At 33.4% G+C, this 12,806-nt stretch overlaps 1 protein-coding gene across 2 annotated transcripts; it reads left to right on the forward strand.

The window, feature by feature from the left end:
* The first annotated feature begins 306 nt into the window (after positions 1-306).
* On the forward strand, positions 307-11,925 carry LOC134264275 (mitofusin-2-like). 2 transcript variants are annotated; one of them, XM_062746576.1, is made up of 19 exons: positions 307-411; positions 771-992; positions 1,279-1,396; positions 1,598-1,760; positions 1,974-2,095; positions 2,194-2,302; positions 2,584-2,697; positions 2,983-3,136; positions 3,265-3,332; positions 3,490-3,611; positions 5,836-5,962; positions 6,885-6,989; positions 7,292-7,394; positions 9,602-9,822; positions 9,960-10,076; positions 10,425-10,621; positions 10,942-11,076; positions 11,332-11,845; positions 11,906-11,925. In XM_062746576.1, exons 2-18 carry the CDS (start codon positions 788-790, stop codon positions 11,399-11,401), a joined length of 2,250 nt encoding a protein of 749 aa, XP_062602560.1. In that variant the 5' UTR covers positions 307-411; positions 771-787; the 3' UTR covers positions 11,402-11,845; positions 11,906-11,925. The 2 variants fall into 2 exon arrangements, with proteins under 2 accessions (XP_062602560.1, XP_062602559.1); XM_062746575.1 differs by lacking the exon at positions 7,292-7,394 and adding an exon at positions 8,121-8,223.
* Positions 11,926-12,806: the final 881 nt, after the last annotated feature.

The raw sequence follows: 12,806 nt of genomic DNA on the forward strand, positions 1-12,806 counted from the left end.
GCATGTTATGAAATCTTTAAACTTAAACGTTTAAGAGACGTTAACTGTAATATTGGGTTCACACTAATATGAGAAATGAAGCTTTCAGAACTTGCTTGTTTTTGTTTTATTTTTTCTTCGATACTAATCTTTTTTATTTCTTAAATCAAAGATTTTAAAACTAAAGATCAGTGAGTTTTATGTTTAACAAGTTGATCAATGCCTCATACAATTTGACAAATAAAACCCATCAATAAAGCAACTGCGTATGAGTTAATTTTCGAACTTTCGGTTTCATTATCAGAAAAAAAAATTGGGAAAGGCATGGGATTGCGTGATGTATGATGCTTTTTTATCAAAAGAGCGTAAGAAGCACTTGTTTAATATCAAACGCTAATATATTCCCTATTCAGAGACATTAACTTCATACAGGTAAGAAACGAAGACTAAATTTGCTTTCAGTTTCAGTCTGTGTCCTTCAGTTGTTATTATTAGTTATGCAAGGATGTTTTTAATTTTCTTGTGTGTTTTTAAATTGTGGTAAAAAAGAATGCAGATTTTTTTTTGTATTTCTCACCATTGAGTATATTTATCTTCATTGATAAATCTATATCGAATCAGAAATGTGGAATATGACAGCTAAAATTATTTCGAATTTCCTCAAATTGTGAACTTAATGATTTGAAGACATCCTGTGGAGTTCCTCAACTTACAAATATATATTTGCATTATCATGATTACCAATCTTTCATTTTGAAAAAAAACAATAAAAATTGTGTTTAAATTTTCAGAAATGCATTAAAGTACCATGTCAGGAAAATTAGATAAAACATATTCAATGGATGAAACACAGAGGGGACAGGGGGACAGGAAGGACCACAGGAGTCTGGGAAATGGCAAACACGCAAGGTCCCAGTCACCGCTGAAATTTTTTGCTGAGGCCAAGAAAAGCATCAATGATGTGTTCCAAGACATTGCAGATTATGTCAGGGAATCACAAGTGTTTCTTAAAGGTATGGTCTGACGTCACATGCTGTTGTGATTTCTTCAGAGTTGATAAAAAAAAATGTTTTGTCCCACTCTTTAAAAAGTATATATACATTTGTACATGTATTGTGATACTTGTATTAAGTAAATTCATTTTGAAATGCTAGACTATTTTACTTGATGTATTTTGACATTTAATTGTACTCAAAATTCAAGCAAAGACAACTCTATACTTGTATAGGCAATGGTTTATATCAGATTATGAACGCATAACAAAAAGATGTAGAACAATTTTTTTCATTTTTTTGGCAGAGTTGCCTGAGAAATGCCAGTGTGAAAGTGCAAAACAAGTTAATGAGTTTGGAAACATGATTAACGGAATAATTGAAGTACTTACCAGGAACCACATGAAAGTGGTGTTTTTTGGAAGGTATGACATTTCAAGATACTCATAAGAAATGATCTAACTTTGATTGCTTTGTCACTTTCCGGGTTTACTAATATGAATCTGTTTTTGAAATCGTGTTTGTTAGGAATTATAATTACTAGTTATCATATTCATGCCCAGTATATACTATCTGCTTTATTTATATATGTGATAGTATTTAAAACTCTGTAATCTAATCTTTAGAACCTCCAATGGAAAGAGTACGACAATCAATGCTATGTTGAGAAACAAGATAATGCCGAGTGGGATAGGGCACACCACTCATTGTTTTATCCAGGTGGAGGGCTGCGAGTCCTCAGAGGGATTCCTGTTAACGGAGGACTCCGACCAACAAAAGAGCATCCATGTAATCATTTCATACATTTCAGATGTAGAAAAATTATTTTTGGTAAAAAGATTATTTATAAAATATGCCGTAAAGATAAGGGATTTATTGTGTTGTGCTCTTTGGATATTTTTCAGTCTTCATTATTAACAGTGTCACAGAAGATCAAAAATAAGGGGTGTGAATTGTTTCACAAATATGATTTTATTTTTAAAAACATCATGTCTTTTACAGGATATAAAACAGTTGGCCTCAGCTTTGAGTAAAGTTAAGCTGAAAGAAAACTCTTTAATTAGAATCTTGTGGCCAAAGGACAAGTGTAAATTTCTAAGAGAGGACGTTGTCTTTTTAGACAGGTAAACACAATATATTCATATATGGTTCAATGCGTAAGGTTTTCACAAAAGAATGCTTACAACAGTTAATCTTAAAATGCTGTCTTTGATCTTGACAGCCCAGGAATTGATGTGACACCTGATTTAGATGACTGGATTGATAACCATTGTTTAGATGCTGATGTGTTTGTCTTAGTGGCCAATGCTGAATCAACACTAATGCAAACAGTAAGTATTAAAATGGTCATTTGATATGAAAAATGTTTGCTTTTGTCAGACCTACCTGTACATAAGAAGTCACCAAATAAGCTTAGTCATCAAATAGATGAGTCAGAAGGCAGAAAGATTCTAGAGTATTTCTAGTTGTGTTTTTCCCCTTGTTTTATTGACTTCATTACATCAAAATCAAATATCAGTACAGTTTTGTTATAAAATTCTTGTAAAGAGTGCCATATGTATATAAACTTCAACTTTTTCCTGGTTTAATGATTACATTTTTTTCCCAACAGGAAAAGAATTTTTTCCATAAAGTGAGTTCAAGGTTGTCCAAACCCAACATATTTATTCTACAGAACAGATGGGATATTTCTGTTGGAGAAGACGATCCAGAGGAGATTGAACAGGTAAAACATAGACCTAGATTTGAAATGTCTTAAAATGCTCTAAATAGATTTTCTAAAATTCCATGTTTTTCATAATTTAGATATACTAGTGTCTATGTAAAACTCTTGTAAGATTATAAAGGGTAGCCAAATTACAATCGTTTAGTTTTTCTAAATTTAATAAATTCATTTATTTTTTATTTAAATCCCATTGAAGCAAAATTCTTCCCATACATTTCATCTTTCAATCAATGCCTTGATAATGTGTATACATGCATGTAGTAATGCTTCAGCTGAATTGAATAGGTCAAAGAGCAACATTATCAGAGAAATGTGGAGTTTCTGGCTGATCAGTTGAAGGTGGTCGACAGACAGGAAGCCAAGAACAGGATCTTCTTTGTCTCAGCAAAAGAGACGCTGATTTCTCGTCTACACGAAGACAACAAAACTCCTACACCACGTGAGTATGACTTACTCAAATTTGTGAATTTCTTGCTTCTTTGTTTTACCATTTTATTTTTTAGTTGATGATAGTTCATCTTGTTTGGAAAAACCTAAAATATAAATCTTTTTTATTTCTATTGGCAGATGGAGTACTTCAAAGAAATTACCAAGAAAGAGCATTTGCATTTGCAAATTTTGAGACTGCATTTGAGGTAAGACCAATACTTTAGTACTGAGAATTGATATATGAAATGTGTAATTTATCAAGATTATACGTGGATGTTAAAGAGGTTTAATTCTTCTTACTCATACATAGACTTATGTTTTTTTTGAAAATGTATGGTTGATATCTAATGTTTATGTTCATAGATCTGTATATCCAAGTCAGCTGTTAAGACAAAGTTTGAGCAACACTCTCAAAGAGGTAAAAACATAACATCTAGTCTGAAAAGCATCATGGAGGAAACCTACCAAAGGAGTCAACAGCAAGGGTAAAGTGTTCTCAGTACACTTACATGTAAAGACTTTGTAAGGTGCTGATGTTAAGGATTTCATATAATATAGTACTGGATAATGTTAGCTGCTGCTGCTTGTTTATTTAACTAAAAATTAAAAGTAAATAAAAAAAAAAATTGCTGAAAATTAAATATTTTTAGGTCACCTGAGTAAACTCAGGTGACCTATTGCTATCCGTTTTCGTCCGTCGTCGTGCGTCGTGCGGGTGTGCGTCGTGCGTTAACATTTGAACATTTTCAGCTTCTTCTCTGAAACCACGGAACCAATTTCAACCAAATTTTGCATAAAGTATCTATGGGTGAAGGGGAACAAAAATTGTGAATTTCATGATCCTTGCCCCCCTGGGGCCTGTGGGGTGGGGCCAAAACCACTAAAATTAGTGCAATCTTTAAAAATCTTCTTCTTTACTCCTGGACATCAAGCAGTCAAACTGTTTGCATGATTGTAGTCAGCAATGAGTCCTCTACCAAAATTGTGAAATTCATGGCCCTGGGGTCGGGGTTCTAGTGCTAGGGTGGGGCTAAATAAGTAGGTAGTGAAAATGCATGAATTTCTTTGAAAATCTTCTTCTCTGCTCCTGGATATTAAATAACCATCTAAGTACATAGTTAAGATGAGCAAGAGTGCCTCTACCAAAATTATGAATTTTATGGCCCCAGGGTCAGGGGTTCTGGTGTTAGGGTGGGGCTCTATTGATTATATAGCAAAAATACATGAATTCTTTGAAAATCTTCTTCTCTGCTCCTGGGTATTAAATAAACTTACTAAGTGCATAGTTATGATGAGCAAGAGTGCCTCTACCAAAATTGTGAATTTTATAGCCCCAGGGTCAGGGGTTCTGGTGTTAGGGCGGGGCTCTATTGATTATATAGTGAAAATACATGAATTCTTTGAAAATCTTCTTCTCTGCTCCTGGGTATTAAATAAACTAACTAAGTACATAGTTATGATGGGCAAGAGTGCCTCTACCAAAATTGTGAATTTTATAGCCCCAGGGACAGGGGTTCTGGTGTTAGGGTGGGGCTCTATTGATTACATAGTGAAAATACATGAATTCTCTGAAAATCGTCTTCTCTGCTCCTAGGTATTAAATAAACTAACTAAGTGCATAGTTATGATGAGCAAGAGTGCCTCTACCAAAATTGTGAATTTTATAGCCCCAAGGTCAGGGGTTCTGCTGTGAGGGCAGGGCTCTATTGATTATATAGTGAAAATACATGAATTCTTTGAAAATCATCTTTTCTGCTCCTGGGCATTAAATAAACTAACTAAGTGCATAGTTTTGATGGGCAAGAGTGCTTCTACCAAAATAATGAATTTTATGGCCCCAGGGTCAGGGGTTCTGGTGTTAGGGTGGGACTGTATTGATTATATAGTGAAAATACCTGAATTCTTTGAAAATCTTCTTCTCTGCTCCTAGGAAATTAATAAACTAACTAAGTATATAGTTATGATGAGCAAGAGTGCCTCTTCCATAATTGTGAATATTATAGCCCCAGGGTCAGGGGTTCTGGTGTTAGGGCGGGGCTCTATTGATTACATAGTGAAAATACATTAAATCTTTGAAAATTTTCTTCTCTGCTCCAGGGTATTAAGCAGATGAACTACCAATATAGTTATGATGGACAAGGGCCCATATCTTCCACAATTGTGAATTTCAAGGCCCCAGGGTTAGGGTACCATAGAGGGGGAGTGTACTTATATACTGAAAATGAATGGTTTGAAATCTCTCCTTGGTATTAATCAAATATCAAGGCCTAAGGGTCAGGGGTTCATGTATAATAGGGGCACTACTGATTATTGCTGAATATTACTGATTAGTTGAAATGCATTTTGTGTTCCCTTACCCTACATTTGGGATTAAGTAAACAAAGCAACTGCTAAGTGTATTGTTATGATGATCAATGGTGCCTCTTTCAAAATTGAGAATGCCATAGCATCTGGCTTAAAACATGAATCAAATTCAATCACTGGAAAGTTGTTGCATAATGCTCAGGTGACCTATAAGGCCCATGGGCCTCTTGTTTAGAAGTATGTGTAAAGACCCAGAATTTCTGTGCTATTTCTCATTAAATTAGCATATTGTGTGAGCAGTATTTGATATACCGGTAGAATCATCTAACTTCTTCCAAATTTCCATGTACATTTTGTACATGCACTATTTTCCATAAGTATGTGTTTTTCATCTATTTTAAATAGGGATAAATTACAAGAGGTTAAGGGAGAGAGATCAAGTGAGCTGGATTTTCTGGAGAAACAGACACTGATACTGACATCTGAGATGAAGGATAAAATCAAAGCAATGGTGGAAGAAGTAGAGAGAAAGGTCAGGAAAAAGTCATATTGTCTGTATTAACAAATCTCAAGGTCACAGCAGTGCTTTCTGCAAAACTGTACATGCAAACAGTGTTAGCTTATTGTAATGTGATAGATAATTTTATTATAAAAACATTCATTTTTCAAAAATATATTTAATTATACTTTCACAGGGTTTAAAATTAACGCTCGCCCACTCGCAAATTGCGAATTAAATTTGGTGTGGGCTCATAAAATTTATAACTTGCTCGCCCACATGGCGAATGAAAATTCTGCAGGGGACGAATTAATTCAACCAGTCCCCTTACTGAAAAACAGACATTTCCACAGTTTTTTTTATTCAGAACTCCCAACCAATGAAATAAATCACAGCAGCATGGTCCTATTGTTCATGAATATCCTTAATCTTTTCCATTTAACAGTACTACATGATTTGTGAAAGCCCTAAAACGATCGTTTTTTCCTAATCCGAATTTCCTCCATTCTTCTGTACATGGTTAATACGTGAAAGATATACAATTTTAATAACTCCAAATTACCTAATCATATAAATTATAAGTATTTTTACTTATTAATATTTCAGATATGTAACAGTTAAAATATTTAACATTGAAAATCTTATTTATGTACCATTGTCACTTCATCAGTTCAACTTGAAGAAGGAAATACATGTATACGTATTCCACCATGTAAAAAAAGGATAGCAAAATTGATGCTTGAATTCAATTTTATTTCCTTTGATTAAATATTCATATGACATTTGTAAACAAATGTATTTATACACAATCATATTTTATTTGAATCTACAATTTTTTTTAAATCACAGAAACTGACTGTGAGCTAACAAATTTAGCTGTGGGCTCCTAAATTTGAAATGTTAGGAGCCCACATGGCTAGTGGAAATTTCAGTTAATTTTAAACCCTGCTTTCAGGTTTCTTATGCCATGAACATGGAAATCAACCGCCTCTCTGTTTTAGTGGAGGAATTTGACAGACCATTCCATCCAGACGAAATGGTTCTAAGAGTTTATAAAAAGGTCAGATTAAGGAGAAGTTGATTTAATTAATTGAATTCTGCAAATTAGAAATTGTATAACATTTTCTGTGAAGATTTGCATTATAAAAGACAACAATTTTGATGTTCAATGCTGACAAGTCATCTTTCTAATGTGAAATATCAGAAGTTATTTTGACATATTCCACTAATGGATGCAAAGGTTATTGGAGATGAAGGGTAAAATAAAACTATGTATTTGAGTTTGCATCTTGATAAAGGTGAGAAAGTTGTATAACTTAATGAATATAGAGTGACATTTACATTTGTTTACTTGTTGCTAAGGAACTCCATGCCCATGTGGAGGAGGGCATCAAAATAAACTTGACTGGGAGGTGCACAGCAAATCTAGTTAGGGCTGTGCAAACTGTACAAATGCACATGCTTGGTAAGGGTCAACACTGACAGTTTGTAAGGGAATTATGGGATCTGATTTCAGAAAATCTCTGACCTGTACCATATTAAGTCGAAATAATTTATATGCAAAAAAGCCTGAACAAGTTTCTAGCAATGGTTTCTAATTCATTTTTAGGGGAAATTCAAATTTTCATTTTTATCAGCAACTTAATAAAAACAAAGAAATTATAAAAATGAAAAAGAAAAAAATCAGATTCCTGTTTTCCTTTACAAATAAACAAAGCTAGCATGTGCTGTATTTACTACCTTTGGTTTCTTGAATGGTTTGCATACTGTATTGTATTTATATCACATTTGGAAGTGATGGGCACAGAATAAACATGGCACTGAAAGCAGATTGCAGAGTAAAAAATTATCATTTGCACATGGATTTTACAATTCTTTACTAAGCTGCTGATCTGCTTGAGTTTTATTCTCTGCCTCTTACGTCTTGCCTTTTTTTATGGTATGAATCTTTCAAAGTCAGTAGCAATAAAGACCCTTCTAACTTTTATTGCTTTTTTGCTTTAGATTAATTGTCTCAACTTCAAAAATAATTCTTTATTGGTGAGTTGTTCTAAGTCTTATTTACCTTTTCTCAAACATGTGTGAAAGATTCATACCACAAGTTCTATCTTTAGGATTACCAGTTACATTTGTATTCTCTCTTTCAATTTGTGAGTTTCTTTTCATTTGACTCATTATCTCCCCTTGGTAGGAGTTACATGCCTTTGTAGAGGACACAATAGGTAAAAACTTACAGAATCGGTGCTCATATTTGCTGCAATCCACTTTAGAGAAAACCCAGCGCCAGATGGCAGGTAACATTTGTCAGTCAAAAATTGTTTTGAAAAATATCTCTTAAGGGAGGACAGTGATACTTATCATGTAGAAATGGTTCTATTGTGCATGATTTGTTTAGTTTTCTGCTTAGTACAGATATGGTTAGAGGGGGGGGGGGGGAAAGCAATGAATATCCCCAAAAATGTTTGAATTAAGTCGTGTACATCAACAATGTTTGCATATGAACTATTATATAATACAACTGTACATAAATTATTACTAGGTTTATACAGATATATACATGTATATACATATTATATGCATCTTTAACTATCAAATACAGATAATTATATAAAAATTATATACTTGCGTGAAGAGAGGCATCAACCTGCAAACTTGTAACTTAGTTTTCTGAAGATTAGCTCTAACAGACTAACTTTAACCTGACTTTTTAGCTCACCTGAGCCGAAGGCTCAAATGAGCTTTTCTGATCAAAATTTGTCTGTTGTCTGTCATCGTCGTCGGCGTCATAGTCGTCGTTGTTGTCGTCATAAACTTTTCGCATTTTCATCTTCTTCTCAAGAACCACTGAACCAATTTCAACCAAACTTGCCACAAAGTATCCTTAGGTGAAGGGGATTCAAATTTGTTCATATGAAGGGCCAAGCCCTCTTCTAAGGGGAGATAATTATGAATTAGTGAAAAATTAATGGCATCATTTAAAAATCTTCTCCTCAAAAACCACTGGGTCAGGAAAGATGAAACTCATGTGGAAGCATCCCCAGGTAGAGTAGATTTAATTTTGTTCAAATCATGACCCCCGGGGCTAGGGTAGGGCCAAAATGGCCGACCCAAGTTTTACATAGGAATATATAGGAAAAATCTGTAAAAATCTTCTCAAGAACCACTGGACCAGAAAAGATGAAACTCATGCGGAATCATCCTCAAGTAGTGTAGATTCTAGTTTGTTCAAATCATGAACCCCTGGGGGTTAAAATTCAAGCCCCTCCCCCACCTCAGTAAACTTTCAGTTCTGATCTATGTGCTTTTTCCTAGCCGATGTACTCAGGTGAGCGCTGTGGCCCCTGGACCTCTTGTTAACAATCTTATTGATTTAGAGGGAATGCAGTTTTTTTTATTAAGGAAATAAGAAGTTAATGTTTTCTATGTATGTAGCTTCAATTCAGTTTTTGAAATTTTGCTTGAATGCTTTTAATATTTTTTGTTTTGACATTTTTTCTTCCGTTTTGAAAGAAAATTCTTGATGATTTATTGAATCAATTAAGTTATATGGAATGAATTAAAATGATTTTCATTTAATTGAACACTAATAAAAATTTTGAAATGAATTCTTCATTTTAAGTGTATCAGACAATAAATGAGGATATGGTAATATATTTGATGTTTTTTGGTCAGATCGCCTCTCGGCCTTACTACCTGATGAGAACAGACAGAACCTCGACAATGTTCTGCCAAAGAACCAGTTTGAGATTGCCTATCGCCTGGACTGCAGAAACCTCTGTGCCGATTTCCAGGAGGACATCCAGTTCCGATTTTCCTTTGGAATCACAGCCATGATGGAGAGATTCCTGGGTCCCAAGGGAATGAGAACAGTCTTGACTGGACAGGGCAATACTGTAAGTGTCTGTTTTATAATTTGATTCGATTCCATAGTTTTCATTAGAGAATTCTCTTTGATATGGCCATTGATGAGAATTCTATTGATGATAAAATCTGGAAAATGGGGTGATGATCCATTGCCTGCTTTTGACAGATCCCCAGACCAATTCCTGGACAGTCACAGAATAACCAGCTGCTAGTGGGTGTAATTACCACAGTCGCCTCCGTTTCGTCAAGAACAACAATGGGTGCTCTTATAATAGGAGGAGTGGTGAGAATTTCTCTTTATATTTCCATTGATTTACTTTTCTTTTCAAGAAATTACCTGTTCAGGAGCCTGCCCAGAATTTATAAGTGTTACTTTAATGCTTACCAGCAGTTCTCCATTCATGCAGAACAAATAATGTGTTTATTTTTTTATATGTATGTACATGTACCAAATCTTTCTGTCAGCTATGTCATGACATTGTCTAGCTCAAAACTTACATGTAAATATAATGAGGCCTTTAATAATTAAACTTCATCAGCTGATACATCTTAGGAAAGAAGGTGTGTTAGAAATAGGTTACTTTAATGTGTCAAACCTGAAATAAAGTCAATGCTTTTAATTTTGTGGTAGGTTGCCAAGGTAGCGGGCTGGCGTATTATTGCTGTAGTGGGGGCCCTGTATGGGGTTCTTTACCTTTACGAGAGAATGACCTGGACCAACAAAGCCAAGGAGAGGGCCTTCAAAAAGCAGTACGTGGACTACGTCGCCAGTAAACTGAAGCTGATTGTAGATCTGACCAGTGCCAACTGTAGCCACCAAGTACAACAGTAAGGAATCTATCATCACTTTGTTCCCTTAGTGCTAATTAAATAAAAACTTTACCGAGTTAATTCTTAGAGAAGTGCTTACATTATACATAGGTACATATTTTCATGCCTTATCATCTGCATATATTATTTTGAAAAGCATTGAAAGTACATGTACTGATTTTGGATTGATAAAATTATTTGAAGGATTAGATTGTTGAGGGGGAAAAGGATATTGATGTGTACATGTAATCCAAATATGTTTTTGTGAGTCGTGTGTACGTGTAGAGTTATTTTGAAAGATCATTTTGAAAGTTATTAAATATTAAAATTTCCCACAGAGAGCTGACCAGTACTTTTGCCAGACTTTGTAACCAAGTGGACATATCCAAACAAGGCTTAGAGGAGGAAATAAACGACCTGGACAGGGAGATTTCACATCTACGGGATATCAGTTCTAAAGGCAAAACACTCAGGTAAACATTCAGTTACTAAAAATCAAATAATGGACGTTTTGTTAGTGAATGTTCTGACCAATTTATTTTTTTTCATTTTGTCTGCTGAGCATACTAACAATCTTTTGATGAGAAAAGCTTTTGCTTTTGAACTTTTGAAATAGCAAATTGTGTATATATATTTTTTTTCAAAAATTTTTTCAAGTCACATTGCAAATTTATATTTGTGGCACCTGTAAAATTAGATCCATTGTAAAATGATTTTCCATTGTACAGAAATAAAGCAGACTACTTGGATAAGAACTTGGACAGTTTTATTCAGAGATATCTGGGACCTATTGAATGAAAGACAAAGTTAGATATGCCATTCCATGGACAAATTGCAGCAATAATCACAACTACAGACAGAAATTCAGAGCCAGGAATAAAATCGCTTGTTATTGGTCATTTTCAGAACAGTGAAAGATATGTCATCCTAATCTTTATAAATTAAATTCTGGTGTTGATTATGTGTAAAGTATGTGTCATGAATTTTCTCAATCTGATAAGAAAAATTACATGTGTATGTGAACATATTAAATTCTTACAATTGTTTTGTAATAAGAAAAGGGAAATGTTTAGCAAATACATTTAGAGCAACAAGTATTCTGTATTTTTTATTTACTGGGAAAGTTTTTATTTATGTATTCTGTAAAATTTTCGGTAGTTCATCACTTACTTTCAGATCAACGTTTTTCCAATATCAATTTTATTTCAATTTCACTGTTAACTGAATAATTTTCAGATCAACGTTTTTCCAATATCAATTTTATTTCAATTTCACTGTTAACTGAATAATTTGCAAGTGTAGCAATCTGACCAAAGCCAGACCTTTATGATTTCGCATAGAGGATCAGATCCGCTATGTGATAGTGTAAATAGAGGTCTGGCTTTAGTCAGACTGCAAATATAGGAACCTGTAATGGAGAAGTCGAGACATTTTATAACGAATAATGTTGCTGAAATTAAAAACTATTATGTTGTACTTATTTATTTAATCATTTTGTTTTGTTATATCACATTATTTATGAAGGTAATTAAATTTAAGTCCATCTATGATGGGTTATATATAATTTGAAATATTTGTTTTCATTTACTTGATGGATTTTTCTTATTTCATTACATATTTATGAAATTATTGGAATATTTTTGCTAGCATATTTTATTTTGTTAGATTTTTTTTACTGTATCAAATTTTTAGGTCATTTCTGATTTGTTTCTCACTTAATAAGATAAAATAAAATACACATACATTATTTTATATAATCATGGTCAAGTGATTGCCTTATCAAATGTTTATTGATATAATATGATTCCGTTAATTTTGACTATGGTTAAAAACTTTGTGTATTATATATGCATGTTTTTTGAGAAAGAAATTGATATGACGGCATGTAAATTTTTCTGAATTATTAAACTCAGAATTATTGTTTGGAAGTTAATTAACATATTAGGATACAGTCTGATTACTTATTAGTATCTCAGTTTCAAAGTGCATGTTACAACAGTATGTACATGTATCTTTAACTTAATTTTGTCAAATGAAAATTTTCATATTTTGGCAAAGAGAAATATAGCTATTGTCAACAATTTATAGGCGCATAAACTAGCAGTGTTCAAAACACTCTAGTCCATATAAATATTTTAACCAAACAACATTGTGTAAGGTACATGGATTAGTAATGCATGTACATGTATACAATGAAATCTTT

Source organism: Saccostrea cucullata, unplaced genomic scaffold (assembly GCF_032062105.1).
Source record: "Saccostrea cucullata isolate Sc308-1 unplaced genomic scaffold, CSIRO_AGI_Scuc_v1 ctg1197, whole genome shotgun sequence".
NCBI lineage: Eukaryota > Metazoa > Mollusca > Bivalvia > Ostreida > Ostreidae > Saccostrea > Saccostrea cuccullata.